The sequence below is a fragment of the Choristoneura fumiferana genome, chromosome 22, assembly GCF_025370935.1.
Source record: "Choristoneura fumiferana chromosome 22, NRCan_CFum_1, whole genome shotgun sequence".
NCBI classification, from domain to species: domain Eukaryota; kingdom Metazoa; phylum Arthropoda; class Insecta; order Lepidoptera; family Tortricidae; genus Choristoneura; species Choristoneura fumiferana.
In genome coordinates, this window is record NC_133493.1 from 11,713,285 (window position 1) to 11,736,190 (window position 22,906).

General features: G+C 39.9%; 1 protein-coding gene across 1 annotated transcript; it reads right to left on the minus strand.

The window, feature by feature from the left end:
* Positions 1 to 19,203: 19,203 nt before the first annotated feature.
* LOC141440111 (la-related protein 6-like) lies at positions 19,204 to 21,480 on the minus strand. Its single transcript, XM_074104578.1, has one exon. It carries the CDS (start codon positions 21,400 to 21,402, stop codon positions 20,197 to 20,199), a length of 1,206 nt encoding a protein of 401 aa, XP_073960679.1. The 5' UTR covers positions 21,403 to 21,480; the 3' UTR covers positions 19,204 to 20,196.
* Positions 21,481 to 22,906: the final 1,426 nt, after the last annotated feature.

Consider the following 22,906-nt stretch of genomic DNA (forward strand, 5'->3'; position numbering starts at 1 on the left):
CGTCAAACTGAACAACATTAGTTCAGCGACTTTTAAAAATAATGGAGTCTTTGAGTTTTCCTTTTTTCATACAAATTAAATACTGCTATCAATGTACGCCATCTTAGAACCCAACTGACGTCGCCTGTCACACTACAAACATCAAACATTTTGCTCTTCATTGCTTCTCGTATAAACTTAAAAGTGTAATATAAATTAAAAAATAATTTTATTGGAGTGGACGCATTAACTTATAATAAAATGTTAAGAATTCTATCAGACCACATTTTTAATTTTCAATTAAAAAACTAATTATTTTTTAAAGTAGCTGAACTAGTGTTGTTCAGCTTGACGAGTAGGTATGATGTTTTAATTATTATTATTTTTTTTTATTCGATTGGATGGCAAACGAGCAAGTGGTTCTCCTGATGGTAAGAGATCACCACCGCCCACAAACATCTGCAACACCAGGGGTATTGCAGATACGTTGCCAACCTAGAGGCCTAAGATGGAATACCTCAAGTGCCAGTAATTTCACCGGCTGTCTTACTCTCCACGCCGAAACACAACAGTGCAAGCACTGCTGCTTCACGGCAGGATTAGCGAGCAAGATGGTGGTAGCAATCCGGGCGGACCTTGCACAAGGTCCTACCACCTGCAAACATTTACTCATATTACAGGCCACACCCGGTATAACCTGTGTTTTTTGTATTGCTACCTACTGTGTTGATGTGCAATAAAAAGTTTATTGTAAGGTAAACGTCCGAGTAAAGTCCGAGAGACACTAATTAATGCCCAATAGACGTCGATGCACCCTCCTGTCATCTCTATTGCTAATGACATAAGATTAAAGATGACAGGCAACTAATGGGACAGTGACGAACACTCGTACTTTTACCTTATTGTGTTACTATATTGTTAAACATAGAATTCTAATAAAAACATGATGCTATTCTTACATTGGTATGTCAAAGTTCAGTATCTCAAAAATGGCTAAACTGATTCTAATGAAACTTAGCAAGAATTACCTTATGCTTAACCTAACACCCATCTTTTTGCTTGGGTTTTAATAATGACTTTCTGCCAAGTTCCTCGCGTCGCATTCTAGGAAAAGATTCTCTTTCAGAACACACAGGTAGTATAAAATTTCGATAATCGTTTTACGAACCACAAATCATCATCGCGTAAAACTATAGCCTCATCTCATATCTATAGCTTTCCCTTAACAAACAAAATGTGCGATGACCGACATTTTTGTAACAAAATAATAAATAGCCGCCAGAGGGCGTCGACCCCGCACGTAACGCTTGCGCAAGCGGCGGCCAATCAGATCGATTTGTAAAAAGAATCTGACCATTCATGTGACACAGATTTTAAAATTAAATAATAAAAAGAACGTCATACACACTTCCTTATTAAGTGAGCAGACAAACTAAATACTACCAATAAAGGAAATGTTATTTAAATAAACATTTAAATAGATACCTATCATCATCATCCCAGCCTATATACGTCCCACTGCTGGGCACAGGCCTCCTGTCAGATCAAGAGGGCTTGGGCCATAGTTCCCACGCGGGCCCAGTACGGATTGGGAACTTCGCACACACCATTGAATCGCTTCGCAGGTTTGTGCAGGTTTCCTCACGATGTTTTCCTTCACTGCAAAGCTCGTGGTAAATTTCAAATGTGATTCCGCACATGAATTTGAAAAACTCAGAGGTGCGAGCCGGGGTTCGAACCCACGACCCTCTGCTTAAGAGGCGATAGGTCAAACCACTAGGCCACCACGGCTTCTACTAGGCCACCACGGCTTCTACTAGGCCACCACGGCTTCTTCAGTTGTTTCAAATTAAAATAAGTAACTCGTATTCGAGCTTACTTGTTTTCGCCCGAAATTCCTCAGTGCCTTAAGACCAAAGCGACCTTTTTATAGCGGCAACATTTCTTATTGTTATTTTTACTAAGTATGTGTCATTGCTGTTATAAATAAATTATTTTTTTTATTTCTACCTTTCTTTCAAAGTCTTCAACCGGTGTGTGTTGCCAGTGGTGAAAGATGTATCCGAGACGTGGTTCTTCACTATAGGCCTTATAAATAGGTTCAGTTTTGCTATTCTCAGGGTTCTTTACGGGATCCAATCAGAAATGAGGAGACTGTAGCACTACGAGGGTCGCCGACATAGCCAAGCGAATTAGCCTGTTGAAGTAGCAATGGACAGGCCATAAGCACGGAGAACAGATGGCCGTTGGGGACCGAAAGGTTCTCGAGTGGAGACCGCGGATCGGCAAGCGCAGCGAAGGACGTTCCATCAACAAGATGGACGGATGAACTGGTTAAAACTGCGGTTTCATGAAGGGATGCAGGCCGTTTCCAACCGGAGCAATTGGAGATCTATAGGGGAAGCCTATGGCCAACAGTAGTGTGCTATGGCCGTCCTGTGTGTGAGAAACAGACAGACCGGTCAGATTTTGCAGGTGGTAGGACCTTGTGCAAGGTCCACCCGGATTGCTACCACCATCTTGCTCGCTACTCCTGCCGTGAAGCAGCAGTGCTCGCACTGTTGTGTTTCGGCGTGGAGAGTAAGACAGCCGGTGAAATTACTGGTACTTGAGGTATCCCATCTTAGGCCTCTAGGTTGGCAACGCATCTGCAATACCCCTGGTGCTGCAGATGTTTATAGGCAGTGGTGAGCTCTTACCATCAGGAGACCCACATGCTCGTTTGCCATCCAGGCAAATAAAAAAAAGACAGCGTAGCTAACAGTTCCTTTGGTACCCTTCGGGTGCCTTGCCACCCGAGATGTGAAAGAAAGAAAGAAAGAAATTAAGAAAAAAAGTGTTTGATATCCACCAACTAATCATATGCATTGGTCCACGTAACATAGCACTGGTGGATACGGGTGCTACTAAGCTATTTTTGCTATATGGAAAGATGCGTGCTCTGGATGCGTGCGTCTACTTGAGCTGCGCTTCTTAAACGCACAGCTGCCTCACGGCTGCGCATCTTCATAGCCCATCTTCCTCGAACGGCTACATCATCGCAGCCTATATACGTCCCACTGCTCTGCACAGGCCTCCTCTCAAATGAGAGAGCTTGGGCAGTAGTTCCCACGCGGGCCCAGTGCGGATTGGGAACTTCACACACACCATTGAATTGCTTCGCAGGTATGTGCAGGTTTCCTCACGATGTTTTCCTTCACCGTAAAGCTTGTGGTAAATTTCAAATGTGATTCCGCACGTGAAGTTCGAAAAACTCAGAGGTGCGAGCTTGGGCTTGAACCCACGGTCAAGACAAGAGGCCTTAGGACAAACCACTGGGCCACCACGCACGAACGGCTACATAACTTAGCATTAGTCGAAACGCTAAACTTTCACATCCTTGCAGCACAGCTGCATAGCACATCTCTGATGGAAAGGCACCCTTCGGGTACGGAACTCTAAAAAATACAGCCGCCTGAGTACCTCCACTTTTTTTTTAAATAATTTAAAACCAAATAATAGCGGTTTGCTGTTTACTTCTTTTAGTTATTGTATTCGTATGATGTAAATATTGCCTTGACCGTGTGACATTGAGTTTTTTTTATTTACATTTAAATTTATTTTTAGTCAAAATATGTTTAGTTTAAAGTTTACAATACCTTACAATGTCTTAACATTTAACCTAAGCAAAAATAGATTTTTTACTGAATTTTTTTTTGTACTACAGTCATGGAATCTTTCCAAAATGATCTACGAATTTACCTCTATTAGTATTAGCTCTATTCTCTATTAACTCTTCTACTTTAAGCGATAGAGCAAATTTAACTTTACACTAGTTTTATTTTGCTGGTGGTAACTCTATTTTGTGTGCTCTTCTCTTCAAAGTGCCAATACATTACTGGAGAATCCATTACTGGTCATTAGCTCTAAAAATTCATCCCTGCCCTGTCTGGTCTGCTGATCCCGGTCACCGACCTATATCGATATAGGTGTGATCCAGGTCCAATATTATAATGCTTTACACTTCTGATTTTCACTCATAATCATAACTAGACCACTCATCGATCTAGTCTCCTCGTGACCACGGCCACTGCAATTTGGCTGAAACGTCAAGTTAATTATCCCTCCCTTATCCGCTGCCATGATTTCTTCCGCCTTCGAAGGTGCCGATTTCCCTATCTTTTGGCCATCAGTACCCCGCAGACGCTCGATTTTGCTCTTTTTCTTCGAGTACGGAACTCTAAATGCTCGATCATCCAATATAAACCCTTCCAAATCATTAATCATACTTATCACAATGATTTAACAGCGTAATAGCCATCGGTTTCACTTCCTCATTATTTTCCTGCTAACCTCTGCAAATGCATCATGAATGCAAGCTGCAATCGCTACGCAACCTTGTCTCAATACATCATACAAGAACATCCTTGGCACGCGTTCACATGTTACTAAGTATTCAATGCGATAAAGTTCCATGGTGGCGCGCGGTTTGAATTTCTTTACATGCAGACTTCCTGCAACCTTCGCTGAGGACATGGTGTTACGTGATTGGGATCTCCATTAGCTGCGCGATTATTAGTTCAAAAACAACATACTTTTTATGTTTTTAGGGTTTCATACCTCATTAGGAAAAACGGACCCTTTTATACAAACACGTTTTTTTGTCCAATTTCTCACAGTCAAATTGCTTTGGAACTACTACACCGATTGAGCTGAAATTTGGTGACATTATGTAAGTTGGTGACCCAAACATAAATGTTTAATTAACAATGGATAAATAAAAATAAGCAAATAAAAAAACCAAAATATTTATTGAAATTATTACGACTCAAAGTTATTCAAGAAAATAGGCGAGCTGCGGCGCACTTCTCTCCAAAACGTTGAAAAATACAAATAATACATTTATAGGTAGATACAATTAAACATGTTTGTTTCCTTTGGGAACTCATTGATTCTTGACTTTAATCACTTGCTTATACATAATTATAGTTCATTGCTGGCCGTCTATAGCATATAGCATACCTACTTTGTGACTTTTCTCCGTGTTGTATTTGAACTCAACCTTCAGACACTGTCTCTGGCTACTTTGTTCTGGGAAAGAAGCATCGAGAATACTATTTAAGAGGGTCAGAGTACTTGAACTCATTACCGTGGGAAGTTGACGTGAACTGTTGTATTGTAGAACAGATTTGACTGTAATAGTGGTGATGGGTAATTATTTGAGGTGTACGATAAATGTTACAGAAATAAAAACACACATTTTGATGTGGTCTGTTCTATTTTGAACATAAGGATATGTACCGATAAGATGCTTTATATTATAAGAGATCGATAAAGTTTATTTTGGTTAAAAAAAGCAAAAATCCAATTTTAACGGTAACGAAAATGAGCATCGAGACCACGAAAAAGAACATTTTGTTTATTTTAAAATCTTATAATTGTACTATTTGAATGAAAATCCGATCATAATGAGAAAACGAATAAGCATTATTTAATTAATCAGGTATCAACAGAAATAGACAATCGATATCTATATAAAAAAAAATTAAAACTTGACCACGAAAATGACGACTTCAAATTGTCATTTTTGTAACCTTTTAAATACTATCTAGAAATTACTTAATTAAAGTAAGATTAATAACTTCAACTCACAAACCAAAACAGTTTTCAATACTTTCCCCCCCGTGCAGGTCTACGGTAAACCAGAACGAAATTATGTTACAACAAAATGCTCCTCTAAATGTCGAAGTTTTCTTTTAATATTTAGATAAATACATTTCACACGTACATTCAGGGCAAAATAATTCTTGAACCTCTCGCCAGTTAACAAAATTGGCGACGCACTGGTCATAATTCCTATAACCACACCTGGAGCAAATGTTGTTGACGGTCAACCATTCTTCGTTTAAATCAATTAAATCAATAACGGCATAAACGATTACACTGTAAAAAGCAGAAAATTCTATAAAAAGTGTTCTGTATTTTTTCTACTTGTAGGGAAAATCATCTTTTTCGTGGTCTTTAATCAGTTTCGTGGCCCATAGGACCACGAAAATGATGACCACGAAATTGAAAATGTCTTACTTTCGCGGCTCTGCAGTAAATATCCTATAGATTTGAAGCAAATGAAATCAATATTGAATAACTTAACTGCAAATGACACAGCACCAGTAAAACATTATATTTATTTACCCAATACTTACCAAGTCGCAACCGTAACGAAAATGACGCTCGATCTTTGACGCAAATCTAACTGAACCTTTATTACATTAATTATAGATAAATAATTATGACTTGCGATAAACATTATACGTTATATTGACGCAGTCTTATTTTCAAAGTTGCTTATAGTTAAAAAAGGATTTACAGGAGGTTTGACCTCTTTTTTTTTGTTTAAAATATACTTAATAAGCGTGGCTACGAAAATTATGGTGTATTTTGGAACAACGGGAAATGTAGAAAAAAATAGTCTTATCAATGTCCTAATTTTTTTAGGTTTGCATGCATGGTATATCATATTATGAACATTCAATCCATGTTTTAAACAGCAAGTTTTTCTATACCTTGTATTTTTTACAATACTACAAAGTAATCAGGGATAATCCGAACCTGACCACGTAACTGACTTTTGTGCAGAAAATTTAAGTTATTGTGGAAAAAAAGATAAAATAGAATAAAATGTATTTACCGCAAGTTTCAGTGATAATATCCTAAGCAACTTAAAAACAATAAACGATATATTTCTAATCTTATAACTGAAAATTTGAGTCTGAACACTATTGAACCTCTCGAAATAATAACCCTGATGAGTTGGCACGTTTTGTTTATTTGCTTGAATCGTAACGCGACCATTTTATCTTTAACCCCCGGTGCAAAAAGAGGGGTGTTATACGTTTGACGCCAATTTATATCTAGATGTCTCTCTGTCAATCTGACATGATGACAATGTGATAAATAATTTATTGAATCAGGCATATAGGAATGAGCATCCTGATAAGTCGAATTTTGCCAAACATTTGTTGGAACTAAATCACTGTTTATCGGACTCGGATTCGTATGAAGTGTTACATTATTGTGGCAAGGGGTTTCGTCTCGATGTTTTAGAATGCATGGAGATAATAAGATACAACAGTATAGGGTCTATTATAATAAAAATAATAATAATAATAATATTTATTTCAGATTAAAAATACATAGAAATTATTAATGAGCAGGTAAATTTAGTTTCATCTCCCTTGCTACGGCTTGGATCTAATTTCAGCAATGGTAGTTAATAAAACATGCCTTGACAGTAAATAAATAAAAATCAAGTTAGTTTTGAAGGACGGTTAAAAAAAATATTAATAATTTGTGGGTAGTTTTGTTTTGTTTCATAAAACATATGCTACATAAACATATGTACTTGGGGAGTTACAGTGACAAATTAAAACGGTGGTTGTGGTTCGTTAGTCTAACAACTGGTAGCATGGTGTACGGTTGTGTCACTCTGAAGATGAGCTCTGCTTGAGTTCAAAACGCGTCAGTGTTGTGTGGTGGTGGTGATAGATGGGTTTGTGTGATTTGTGTGTGTTCTTACAGTGTGAAAGTGGAGGAACTGCATGAACACGCATATTTTGCATAAGCTTAGCTATCGTAAGGTCGCGGGTGAGCAAGGAAATTATTTTAGTTCATTAATGTGATAAATACTGAAGTTTAGATAATTATTATCACTTTGCCCGTTATAGCTTGTCATGCCGGGTTTGCCGGTAACGCGCCTGGTGTCCATGTGCCAGCAATACTCAACGCTATCGTGCTGAGCCAGGATGCCGACGTGTTTGCCGATAGCTGGCACAATCTGATAGCTAAAATAACTGCATTGTGTAATAAATATGTATAATTAATTAGTAATAGGTATGTCTAATTTCATGTTACTATTGTTATTCGTTTTTTTATCATAACACATAAATTTTACCCTGAGTAAGATTTATTATTTTTAGCATTCTAGGCGCTTTGGTGTTGTACTGTAAGCCTAAAATGTAAACTGTTATAAATAAATAAATAAATTATTAATAATGCCCTCACTTTGTCCATAACATATATATATTTGTAACTTTAGCCATTTATCTCTTTGTAGTTGACTGTACGTGGGGACGCCTTGAACTCAACAATGATCCTAATTACTTCCACTTGCATATAGGAGGTCACTTGTACCACTTACAGTAAATGAAGTGCATTATGTACCAAGTGATTGATGAAGCGAGGGCTTGGTTCGAGGCTGTAGGAAGTACTGCCACGGTGTTGATTGGTTTAAATTTTTAAATTCGATGCACTGTTTTTTTCCTTTTGTACCAGTAGTTAAGTATAGGTAGAGTCATTCACGATGACGCGTGCCGTGGTCCTTATTACAATGTCAATAGTGTCTAATTTTGACTAAATCACGCGTCTTCGTGGATGGCACTCGGTATAAATAAATAAATATCACGGGTTAATTCACACCAATTGACCTAGTCCCAAAGTAAGCTTAGCAAAGCTTGTATTATGGGTACTAAGCAACGGATAAATATAATTTATATAGCTATAGATACATACTTAAATACATATCAAACACCCAAGACCCGAGAACAAACATTCGTATTTTTCATACAAATATCTGCCCGGACACGGGAATCGAACCCGGGACCTCAAGCTTCGTAGTGAGGTTCTCTAACCACTAGCCAGGGTTTCTCAAACTTATGGCTCCACGTACCCCTGTTAAAGTTTCTAGACGATGGCGAAACCCTACCCCCCCCCCTCCAAAGAAAGTAATAAAATTGACTGTTTTATTTCAATCATCATCATAATATAATGTAATGTATGTATGTATTATTTATTTCAATAAAAGGTAACAAATATAGGTAAGAATCATCTTGCCAACAACCAACAAATAACAAACAAATAAGGAACAAAAAGACTCCAAAAACCAATCTTAATCATCTTGCTAGTCTTGCAGCCTGGTGGTTTTTGGAGTCACGTAAACCTTGTCGCGAACCCCCCTACCGTCGAATAGCGAACCCCTAGGGGTTCGCGTACCCCACTTTGAGTAACCCTGCACTAGGCCATCTGGTCGTCTGAACATAAGATGGAAAGAATAAAAATAACATGGAATAGCAACTAACAACAAGACACACAAATTGTTAACTAACAAGAATGCGACGTCACGTTAGTATTAATACAAAATCCATGAGCGAATCGTGACTCCTAATAAAAAAGCATGACAATTGATTGGCAATGTCCAATAAATGTCTAATTTTCTTAAATTCTCCAAGCAGTGTTAAAAATTATGCACCAAGAGAATAAATAAACCGTGGAATATTTTAGAAGCAGTACCTAAATAAGGACTGGTACATAATTTCTGTGAACCCATAACAATGGGAGACCTAGTTCGATCACCTTCCGATCTAGAACAACGATCTAGAACTGAGCCATAGATAGAGTTCAAATCGGAGCAATTAATTGTCCATCTTATAAATTTCCATAATTAAGTTACATCATCTTTTTCTTCATTAATAAAGTTTCTAAGTGGACGATATTATTGTTTGGTCGACCACTGTCATTTAAATAAATATGAACATTTTTTGACGTTGAAAATAATTTAGTACCTACTATAGTTTGTTATTTGAGAGGGGGGTTTTAGCCAGTAACCACCACGCCAGCAACGACGGGTTGGTGATCGCATAACTACAACCGGGCTTGACGGTTTCCATCGCCGCTTGTAGATCTTCAACTCAACGACCATTCTCCTCTCCTTGAGGTCTGCTCTTTGAGAAGCTGACAGGCTGCTTCCCTCTGCCAGGGCCTAGTGCTTATTTGATGGTGACTATCGACCCCGAGTTCCCAGCATCCTGTCACTCTCTGATTCGAGCAGTGGTCAGGTGAAACAGGGCAGGGGTGCGACAAGGAATCACTGGGAGTTGACTGACTGCCGTAAACAACTTTACATCGCCACATACAATACGCAAACACTATCTACAGATGATAGACTGATGATATCCGGCAACAAGCTGGCGTAAACTGGATGCGAGTGGCAATGAATAGGCAAGACTAGAAAAGTAGAGAGGAGGCCTATGTCCGAAGACGGGCGCTAAGGGCTGTTATAGATAGATAGATAGTTTGTTACCCGCGACTCCGTCCACATGGAGTTCGTTTATCACTATCCTAGGCGGGAACTACGCAATTTTCTGGGATAAAAAAACAATCGCAAGTCCTTACCCGGTACTCAAACTAACTGTACTGTAGGTACTGTAGCACATTTGTCTTCTAGACCATCAACATATGCAAATTAAGCAAAATCAGCACATCCACGATAATTTGATCGATAATTAAAACTCGGTAATCAGTTACCTATTGTTTAACCGATTACATAACCGTTGCGTCGCTCAATCCGGTTTCTGAGCGGGTTGTTAATCCATTAGTCTAATTGGAATTTTTTAGCGGCCAAGCGTGAGTCGTTTACATTTTTACACTTTTAAAAACTTGCCTGTTATGGAATGATGTCACAGAGAGATATCTCCAGGCACATGTTTGGGGACCGAAGTCTGCAATGGAGAACAAAAATCGTACCCGTAACTAATTTTTTATACTTACCAGTTTGCGTTACCAAGTGTAATGTAAGAACTATTATAAGAACGTTGTTTTAATGCCATACAGCAGTTGCCTTATCGTTGTCTTATTTATCAAGATCTCGAACACCATGAGCACCATGCGTCGATTGTTTTGAATCTCAATTAGGTACTACTCGTAATATACTAAACTTTTTCTACACAATGAGATTTTTAGTTCGCCGGACGGGATTCAAACCTGCACCTCCTGTGGCTTTACATCCTACCCACTAAACCACCGGGGATTACTACCTAACAACCGAAAACCTACGCCAATAGCGGCGTGAGGTGTCATCTCTAAAGACCTCAATAAAAACCTCTGTTGCTAATGAATTTATAAAAAAAACGGGCAAGTGCGAGTCGGACTCGCGCACCGAGGGTTCCATATAATGATTAAAAATATTTTTATTATAATGATGTAACTAAAAAATTATGCCATTCGCAATTTTTCCTTTATCTGTGCTATAAAAGACTTGCTTCGTACCAAATTTTAAGATTCCTAGTTCAAGGGAAGTACTGTCGGTTTTGATTCCCTTGCGAGTGTCGTAAATTTGCAACATAAACGGCTGTATCTTTTGATTGCGTTGGCTTATCAGTTTGATTTTTTCACAGCTCCAAGGGACAGTAGACTTGAGTATTTGATATGAATTTCAGCTTGGTACCTACACACGTTCCTGAGAAAAAGGGTCTTGGCAGACAGACAGACGGACAACAAAGTGATTCTATAAGGGTTCCGTTTTTTCCTTTTGAGGTACGGAACCCTAAAAACGGCGACTAGGTGTACTGGGACAGTGATTAGCATTTGGATGAACTAATAAATACTTTGCTCACCCCACCCGCGACCTTTATAATAGCTACGTTTATGCAAGAAATGTGTATTTATGTAGTTCCTCCACCTCCACACTGTAAGAACACACACAAATTACACAAACCCATCTAAAATCACCACCATGCTACACTGACACGTTTCGAACTCAACCAGAACTCATCTTCAGAGACAAAAAAAGATCAACAGATATTAGACTCAACAACACTAACAACATCTGGTAGCATGGTGAACGGTGTTGCTAACCGCTGATTCAATAAATTACCATTTGGACATCTAATAGCCATTCCGGACCTCAAAACCCTTGACCTTCCCAAGATCCGCTAGCCCTTATGAGGAAGTATTCGCAAACGCGGAAGCTAAGTTGTCAAACTTGTTCGTCCGCGTTAAACTCATCTTCCTGCCGGTAAACTGGCAAACTTCTTACATATTTGTTGTTGAACTAATGAACAGCCAGTAAACGCGTGTTTACTGTTTACGCTTCGGAAATATCTGGGCACCTAATTATTGACCAGATCACCATGATACAGTGTCATCATCATCATCATCCCAGCCCATATACGTCACGTCCCACTGCTGGGCACAGGCATCCTCTCAGAACAAGACGGCTAAAAAGCCGTGGTGTCCTAGTGGTTTGACCTATCGCCTCTCAAGCAGAGGGTCGTGGGTTCAAACCCCGGTTCGCACCTCTGAGTTTTTCGAAATTCATGTGCGGAATTACATTTGAAATTTACCACGAGCTTTGCGGTGAAGGAAAACATCGTCAGGAAACCTGCACAAACCTGCGAAGCAATTCAATGATGTGTGTGAAGTTCCGAATCCGCACTGGGCCCGCGTGGGAACTATGGCTCAAGCCCTCTTGATCTGATACAGTGTAGTAACGTATAAAAGGCCAAGTGCCCCACGCTGCCACGTTCGTAAGGTGAGTTAAACACTCGGGGGTGTCCCTTATTTCTTATAACATTAGTTGCCATAAATTAAAAATTGCATAACATTGAACTGGCATAATAAAAAAAAAAGCATAACACTTTTTTAGCTTATCAATAAAATATTCATAACATTATTAACAATAACTTTAGGTGTCAAAATGAATTCGCATAATTTCATCAAATGAGCAAATAAGATGGGTTAGGGCAAAACCGACTAGGTTAGGTTAGGTTCGATATTAGACTTTTAAATCCTTTTATTTAGTTTGCCTGTCCCGGTGTCTGTCTGTCTGTCTGTCTAATCAAATCTTGCAAGTTAAATTTGACCAACTTCTAGTAGTCAGATTGACTTCAAATTTGGAATACTTATGTAAATCGCGTCACAATATAATAATCTAGTAGTGGCATCCTGGTAGTCTAGCCAGGATCGTGTCCGCAGGACGGAACTCTTCAACGGTTAATAACATCGACTTGTAATTCGGTATGCAAATGTAGTTTTGGGTGACAATGCAAGTACAGTCAGAAAAAAAAGCTTGTATTAAAAATGAAATTTTTATGGTTAGGTTATTTAGTAACAGCCCGTTAATAGTTCACTTCTCAAATCAATATAATTTATACCTTTAAAACTTATGCAAAGTAACGCTATGCTTATTAAATTTCTGCAGGCTGGGCTGATGATAACTCCAATAAGAAAGCGGTCGTATGATTCACCGCTACTTTCCCTAGATAGGTTTCTTATCCCTATGTATCAAATATCGAATTACACCGATCCAACGGTGGAAGCTGTGTCTTTACAATGAGTATCGCGTATGAATTCTCCGCTAGAGGCGCTAGTGTAGCGTGAGGTCTCCGAAATGTCAAATCTCATAGTTTTTGGGTGAGCTACGCCGAATTTTGTAAATATTTTGCATAACCTGAAATTAGTTATGGCAATTATGCGTTACGGGGCAATGAATGTCTGTGTTTTGAGACAATTTTGTCTTTCGGAAACTTTTGTCTTCCCTTTTTTCCGAACAAAACGGGACTACGCAACACTGTGGTTGCTCGATATTTTTATAGTACGGTTTTAAGGTGTAATAAATATGATTTTAATCTAAATTTTGTTTTCACGCCCGTAATAACAGACTTTGAAAGCCACACTTAAAAACCTCACGCAACAGTGGCGCCATCTAGAATGCCAAAATACGATAGCCCTCATTGCAGTTGCCTACTTTGTTAAAGGAACTGGGTATTTTAAAAATGTGGTAGCGGAAAAACTAAATCATATTGTAAGTTCATTTGAACATTTCTAATAATTTATTGAATTAGACGTTACTTTGCGGAGGGCCGTATCAATGAACTATAAACAACTAGCTTTTGCCTGAGGCTTCGCCCGCGTGGAATTCGGTTATCGGGCGCTGTTCCCTCGGGAACTGTGCATTTTTTCGGGATAAAAAGTAATATATGTCACTCTCTGACCCATAAACTATCTCTATGCCAAAAATCACGTCGATCCGACAGACAAACATACAAACATGTAAACACACACACTTTCGCATTTATAATATTATTATGGATTACTTTGCTCACCCGGGATCTCAAGATAGCTACGTCTATGCAACCAATGTATGCTCAAGCAGCTCCTCCGCCTCTACACTGTAAGAACACACACAAATCACAAAAACCAAAGTATCACCACCGCCACACTACATACACGTATTATACATGGACGTGTTGGAGGCATATTTAGACAGCTATAAGGTCGCGAGTGAAGAAAGAATTTAATTGTTTAAGTATAAATCATTTCAATTAAAATTAAGTAAGTATTTAGTATAAAGTATCTTACAGTAAATTTGTTTCTTTAATTAAGTCTTGCAAAATGTTTCCCATTATGGATTAAGTAAAACATTATAATTTCTATATGTTCACTTTACTCAACGACTCTTTGATTGTGATAATGATAATGTTAATTTCATACTTAACTCTTAAGGTTCCTTAAGGTGATCAACTGAACCCTTTTACTTGAGATTTTGTTTAAAACAAGGCGCCGCTCCATTTTTATAGTTGATTTGATATTATGGTTTACTAACCTACATCTGTACGGAAACGGACCATTTAACAATCCAACTCGCACTTGGCAGTTTTCCTTACAGATTCATCGTCCTATTATAATAAACACATTAAAACAATTATTTACTTAAAATTCTGTTAAATAAAGATTAACCCTAATGTTGTATCATTTCGTTGTCAAGTTCCTGCTTTCTTATGTGACTGATGTCTATGATACTTAATGTCTGTTACCGTCTCTGCTTATTTCAGTTAAATAGAGTGAGACGCTATCACTAATATCCCGATATTACTAGACCACACTAGAGACTACATTTAGAGACCACTTTATCGTGAGTATTTTATGTAAAATCGTCATTTTCAAAAAAAAACTCGCCCCTAATTCAAAATAGATAATTTATCTGAGTGAACTTTATGTAACATTATGTCAAGGTTAAATTTTGTTGACATGTTGATTTTAGATACGAGATTTTTTTAAAGTAGTGACGCAATGTTTGTATGTCGTGTATGTAAAACTGTTACAAAATAAATAAACAAAAACAACTGACAAACAATCCCTGTTATTCAATCAATCTGTTAACAATGTCAAATTCACGAAGTAATTTTTGAGAAGCCCCACAGGAATTTAATTAAATCCCGGAATTTTCGACTATAATGGTTTACGCGCACGTATCTGAATATCTAAAATGGAAATATCGATAGTTAAAATATCGACGGTCAAAATATCGAATCTAATGTAACCCACTTTCGATATTTTGACCGACGACTTTTTAACTTTAGATACTTATATTAATTTTCGATATTCAAATACGTCCCCTGGTTTACACATGCGATGCCGCGAGTAGGTAAATACCGTATAGTATGTTATATAAAATAGCAGATACCTAACAGAGAGTGAGAGGAGGCCTGTGCCCAGCTGTGGGACGTATATAGGCTGGGATCACGATGATGATGATGATGATTACACACACGGCTACATGAAGAACTGATTGCAAAAAAGGAGAATTCAAATTCAAATATTTTATTCATATAACATCGTACACGGTAATTAAATAAAATGAATGTGTGAATGTCAAAATCCCGCTGTCATTACACGAGATGTTCTTGTGTGCGTGACCTCAGCTCTGGTGGCACTACATATACTACAAAAGTCAGTCAAAATAAAAGCTGTAAAATCACAAATCTGTATTTAATTATATTGTAACGGATAACTCACGTCTTAAACCGAGTTAAGCTCGACATGTTTCGGGCTATTTCGTAGCCCTTCTTCTCAGGAGTACGCGACTCGGCGGCTGTCGCAACACGCACACAAACTCGCTTTAAGACGTGAGTTATCCGTTACAATATCATTTAATATGAGTGAGTCTCCTTGTAGCGGAAAGGAAGGTCTTGCGTAAGATCCTGGGACCTGTCAAGAGAGACGACGGCACGTGGAGGATCCGTAAAAACAGAGATCCAGGAGCTGGTGGCTGAACCAACATCATCGGCGTAACAAAATCACACAGACTTCGCTGGTTCGGCCACCTACTATGAATGGGAGAGGATCGGGCTGCCAAAAGAGCGTACGTGGGACGACCGGCTGGTCGCCGCCCGGTTTGGGCGCAGTACCGCTGGGCGCTGAGAGGACAGTGTCCAGGCGGATCTGCGACGTCTCCAAGTCGACGACTGGCAAGAGGCTGCGCACGATCGGGACAGATGGCGTGCTCTCGTTTCGGAGACCAAGAGCCTCTTTGGGTCCCTGAGCCGAATTAGTTAGTTAGTTTAGAGTCTCAGTTCAAAAGTTAAGTAGTTTCATGTTCAAAATCACAAATCTGTTAACTTTGTTTCTCACTTAAAAGTCTTTTTTTTAGCTTTTGAAGTTGTACTGGATTCTCTGTAACTAATCCAACTTTCCGACTTGCTCGGTTTCGGACTCGGACTTAGTAGTTCTTACCGTCCCGCAGACGCTATTATTTAATTCGAGAGTGAGAGGGAAGGTACGGTACGAACTTCGATATTCGAATTTCAAATTGCCCCCCTAGTTTAAAAATCTTAAACGTCACTTTGTTCTTTTGTTTTTTCTTTTCTTTCTTTGTTGCTTTTTCTTTCTTTCTTTCGCTGGGCTATAGGTGGTAGGTAGTAGGTATTGAATTGTTTTGCTTTATTATGTTTTAGGTAGTGTTTTGCTCATTGTCAGCCACACTACCACTTCCTTCTTGAAGGTGAGGACTGAAAACCAGCAGCTCTACTGAGTCGTTTACCTCTTTACAAATTATGTTTTATAAAAGTATAAAGAAACAGTTATACTTTTATACGTTTGGCTTTGTGAATAAAAATATTCTTTTATTTAAAAAAAAATATTATTTTCCTTTTTTTTCGTAAAGGGGTGACACAATATTTTTTAATTACATTGGCTACATAACGTTTATTGGTAAATAAAAGAACCACAATAATGGCCGCGATAGATACTAACAGTTACCTAATTGTCGAATAAGGCTAACAGCAAAATTTTATTGAACGTCATTGCAAATACCGGAGATTTTAGTGATTAACTTAAACTTGTTTATTTTGGAACGCCTCTAGAGAAAATTAATGTATCTTTTTATTACATTTACACACGTAATATCGTTAGGTAACTAAAGTCCGGGTCTGTTTTGTCGTTTGTCTATGATCTAGTCGCTCTGTAATTTCGCAATAGTTTACCTAACAAGCTTTTACCCATGGCTTTGCACGCGTAAAGGGTCACTATACAAACGTTTCAACTACCTCATTTTCGTGGTCATATTTTATTTTAAATGTCAATTTCCATTATAATAATAAAATATAATATATCCTCGGGGAAATTACACCAATTGACCTTGCTCCAAACTAAACAAAACTTTTACGGTCAAGGATTTTTATTCACAACCCACCATAGAACCATTTTTAGACGACCAGATGGCCTAGTGGTTAGAGAACCTGACTACGAAGCTTGACGTCCCGGGTTCGATTCCCGTGTCGGGGCAAATACAAATGTTTGTTCTCGGGTACTTGTATTTAAGTATGTATCTATCTATATAATTACATTAGCTTAGTACCCATAACACAAGCTTTGCTAAGCTTACTTTGGGACTAGGTCAATTGGTGTGAATTGTCCCGTGATATTTATTTTTATTTTATTATTTATTTCAGAGTAAATGTCATAGTGACATCGCATTAATTAACAAGGAAAATCGTAATGACTTTTCCTCTGAAAAGGTTTCATGTTGGCTCATGAATTAAAGTCCTTAACCGTGCTATGGGTGCACGTAATATACTTAAATACATAAAAAAACATCCAAGACTTAATAAGTACAAACATTCGTATTCATCGTACAAATATTTGGCCGTCACGAGGATCGAACCCGCAACGCTAGCTTCCTAGCTGTCCGGGCGTCAATTTGTCAATGCTTGGATGGTAAGACCTAAGTATTTTTAATTGAATGTAATCTGATTGAGATTTTAGATACAATAAATACTTACTGGTTCGTGGTCGCCACTCGAGGACTTTTCTCCCCGATGACGAACCGGAAGACGAAGCGTTGGCAGGCCTCCCACCAGGTGGACTGACGACATCGTGAGAGTAGCGGGAAACCGGTGGATGCAAGTGGCGAGTTGTCGTTCATTGTGGCGTTCTAAGGGGGAGGCCTTTGTCCAGCAGTGGACGTCTTCGGGCTGTTGATGATGATGACGAAATACTTACTGATATCATGAAGAAACAATAAATATCGTGTAGGTAGAGCGCGCTCTATATTTTAAACCTTGCCCTGTCAACTAGTCAAACATGCATTTGTCAAACGTAAAAGCCATATCCTCAAGGCCGTCTTTCGGCATTGGTCTAATTGAATAGTGAATGAGACATAACTTTAAATTGTTTGTTCAATTTCATTCATCGAAACGTCTGCATCATGTGAAATCTGTGAAATAGAGCAGATCAAAATACATTTGTTGTTATTTTCTTCAGCTGTTTTAATATATTCATATTAGGTTTAATTGCACTGCATCATGGTTATTGACCTTCGATACCACAGCCTTAATGAGATAAATACAGTATAATGTACATGTACCTAATATTTTAATCTTAATATGTAGGTACTTTTTTATATCTTATACTAATATTATAAATGCGAAAGTTTGGTTGAGTATGTGTTACTCTTTAACGTTTAAACGGCTCGACGGAATTGGACGAAATTTAGTATGTAGATAGCTGGACATCCGGGATAACACAAGTTATTTATTATCCCGATATAATCATCATCAGGCCTACGCGTCTGTTCCAGACGAATTTTGGCGTGGCGGCTGTGCACGTCTTTGGTGACTGACCAGACCGATGCGAGAGCGACATGTTCGCTCACAGGCCAGACAAGAGAAGTCTGCGGATGTTGGTGCAGAACCGCCTTGGTGTCGTTTCTGTCTCTTGTCAGCAATATAATATAATATAATCTCCAAATTTCAACCGCTAAGATTGGAAACATGAAATTTGGCGCATCTTATATGCAACGTTAATTACATCCACAATGTAATCTTTAAGAATTCCAATGGGAATTCAGTAATATTCCGTAACTAATTATATATGTCTGCCAGATAGTTCAATAGTTTACGCGTGCGAAGCCGCAGTTTAAATCTAGTATTTATATAAATATTACGATTATAAACAAGCGATTTACGTTGCGTCACTGCAAATATGATATAGTTCAAGTGCAGTCGCGGGTCGGGGGCACTTCGCCACCTGTTGGCCAACACTGGGCTATCCACGAGCGTACAAATCGATCCGTCAAGGCGACCCGGCCAAAAACACCCACTTTCCACCACCAAGGTCAATTAAAACAAAAAGTTCTGCAAATCTTATTTTATTTACCTTTTCAATTGTCTCTTAAAGTTCTTAATCTACACGGAGAGGTCTTACCAAGTAAAATAGCTAAAGCACCCATGGCTGTGCCGTTCGAGAAGCAACCTCCCCGATAGAATAAATTAAAACAACGAAATAAAATTACTAAAATTAAACATCACAACGGAACTTAAACTATAAATAACATTAAAAACTTACAAGAAGATGACATGGCGCGACTGACTTATATTAACTTTATGACTTAATCGTACGCTTACAAAATGGAAACCGATTAGTTCCGCCGGAGCGATTGTTACGGTTTTATCTCCGGACCGGCGAATGACAGATTTTTATTACGGCGATGTGTACGACTTTTACTTTTGCTCGGTGCCGTTACACACGTTTCGCAAGCCTTACACAACGCCATTGATACCGACTAGCCCGAGTCTACGATCGCTCGCATGTCGATTTTGTTTATACGATTTGTGCTCACAACTCTGACATAATCGGATGAAAACTCGCGCCCGTCGCGCTACGCAATAAATACGCGTTACAATAAATACTAATAAATTACAAACAAAACTTTACATAAATAACCTAACACAGCTGTCTGTGCTTAAGACTAACTGAGCTCGTTTCCATCGCATATAGCGGCGGTCCGCGGTCGACGCCGCGATATAGTCCACCAAATAAGTGCTTTGCCATTTTTTATGACAGAACAAAAAGGATGATGATAAAGAGGATGTTTTAAGTCATGCAACTGACATCGAACTTTAGGATGGCAAAGAAATTTCTCGGTCAACTATACAAGGACGTCCGGCCGCGACCCGCCGCGCAGATCAACGCAGAGAAACTTACATCTAAACCGTCTAGCGGAACACACGCGATCACAAACAATCATCGCTTCCTCGTACGAAATAGATTAAAAACTAAGCGGCCATAACGTGAAAGGCAGTTATCCAACGTGGTTAGAAAGGTGTCACGGTTGGCGGGCGCTTTCTAGCGCGAGTAGAGCGCGAGGTCTGAGATCCTGCGCTGGCGCGCCGCCGCGTGGAAGCCCCGGGTGCCGTCGGGCACGAGCGGCGCGCGTGGCTCGAAGCGCGGCGCGCATGACAGCCGCCGCCCGCCGCACTCGCCCAGCGAGCACCCCGACAGCCGCCGCGCCAGCCAGCCGTCCCCGCTGCTGGCGCTGCCCGTGCTCGCCTGCGACGTCCGCCGCGACCCGCAGTAGAACGACACGCCAGAGTCCGAGCTGTGGCTACAAGTTGACGGGCGACGCGGCACCCACGTCTGTATCTCCGGCGTGCGCGGCGCGAAGTACCCGCTCGAATTCCTCCTGAGGAACGGATTCCCGTAACCTCTGTATTCGTATTCGGCCTCCGAGCCGCTGCAGCATGAGGAGTACTCGCACTCGTGGCGGCGCGGCGGCGGCCGCCGGATTGGCACCTTCCGTTTAGGCTCACGCGGAACTCCATTCAGCTCGTACACTCTCATGCCCTCGTCCTCGGAGTTTTGGAGCCTGAGGGCTTCTCTTGCTGATTCAGATTCCGTGAATTCAACTAAAGCACACACACAGTTCACGAGACTCGGGTTCTTGTTGAGAAACTGGCGGACGTCGGCGGGCACGGGGTTGCCGGGGCGGAGCACGCGAACCAGAGCGATCTCGCCGCAACTCGCGAACAACCTCGACACGTTCTCCACCGACGGCTTGTCGATAGGCATCTTGACGGCCACCACTGTCCTGGACGGCGTGGTCTCGTCGTAAGCCGGCAGCGGCTCCATCCTGCGCAGCTTGGTGCCGGCTTCGTTGATCTCTAACTTCGTCGACCGCTTGAGAGCTTCGGCCACGACTCTCCAGTCTTTCGTCAGATGCTTGACGCGTTTAAAACTCGATATTAACTTGAGGGAGACGTACCCCTCCTTGTTGCGGCGGACATGTTTCAACAGAAACGCGTCCTTAGTGATGTTCGCGTCGGAAAAATAAAATTCAACTTGGGACACTATCCTGTTGGCGAGTTCGTCGTCCGGGGGGGTGTAGGGCGGGTCCTGGGCTTCGGCGGCGACTTCGCAGCCGGAGTCTTTACCGGCGCCGGAGCCGGCTTCGGAGCCGGAGTCGGAGAGGTCGGCGTGGTCGTCGGCGGACAGGCGGCGGTCGGCGGCGATGCCCTCGTCCTCGGGCACGCCCTGGCTGGGGACACCCTCCATGTCTGTGCTGAGAGACTCCGCACTATTGCATTACACGCGTGACTCGGTCGGTAGCGCGGTGCGGACTGCGGGCGCGCGCGCACCGCCGCCTCTTTTATAAGGTCGGGGGGATGTACGGGTAAAAGTGAGTCGGAAACGATACGAGATGACATTGCTCGCCATGTGCCGTATGCGTAATTAGCTTACACACTTGTTTGCGGTAAAGGTGGCATTGTGTTTAAGGAGGTTAGTTTGGGAGCGGCGAATTTAATTACTCGCGATCTCACGATGTTATATTTGTTATCGGGCGAGCACGCGATTGTACAAATAGTGGCAAAAAACGTTTCTGTAATTGATAGCAGTATATAATAGGTGATTATACGGCTGGTTTCCATGATCTATACTTATAATTGTAACGAGGTCAGAATGCATCTTCAGTGCACTCGGAATATGTTTATTGTCAAGAAAATACCAGCTACTCGTACTAGAGACGACCTCGATAAACGTTCATTACAGTAGTAAACATAAACACGTCATTTAATTACTTCTGTGGGATGGAATGGTCATTTGGTGAAAGTATTACATGTTAGGTCGACGAGATGTTGTTATAAGCTTATTAAAAACATTTGCTTAGCATTAGTTTCACACTTTACTGAGGTGATTATTTTTTAATGTCGTCATTAAGAGTATAATGGACTCATTAAAACTCTTTTACTTGTTAATAACCACAGTTTAAATGGTCATCTTTCTGCTATGTAAAGTCCAACCGGCACGAAGTTTTATATGGGGCCTTGAATCTAGTTATATTTTATTGTACTAATATTATAAATGCAATACTGTGTGTGTTTGTCTGTTAATCTTTTACTCTAAGACGGCTGAATGGACTATCTGTCATTTTGTAATGATTGACTTTATAATAGTTTACTTATTTATTTTATGTTGCTGTTTATTCCACTCCCTATATTAATTTTAGACGTGGTATTATTTGTACGATTTATGTGTGTGTATTTTTGTTGAACTTTAATTTAATGTATGTATGTAAATTCTTTAAAACACAAAAGTAATACAAAAAGAAAACAACAAATCAAAAGAGTACAAAAGCCGAACTTATCCCTAAAAGGGATCTTCTCAGCTAACCTAAACAGGAAAGGAAAACTTAAAGATAGGCGAACAGTAATTTATGCACAGTGAGAAGAATGGAATAGGTACATAACATAATAAATAAGTACAATTAATAAACAATATAGATAAAGTCACCAGCATTAATATCTGCCACAGCAGAGCGCTCAAAAATATCTGACACGTCCTTCCGGCCCTAGAAATAGAGTCGTATCAGATATTTATGCACGCTTGTTGTGCCAGATATTGGTACTTAGTTACCATTTACATTGAACACGATACACACATACACATTATGAATAAACAATACATATAAATACAAATAATACGATTACCTACTGTCAGTTTCTTCAATCTATCCCTGAGCGAGGCCACAGACGGGGACTCCCTAATGAGCAAAAGCAAC

Excerpts from the sequence above, each read along its gene's own strand:
- LOC141440111 (XM_074104578.1), bottom strand. The coding sequence starts at position 21,402 with ATGGAGGGTGTCCCCAGCCAGGGCGTGCCCGAGGACGAGGGCATCGCC.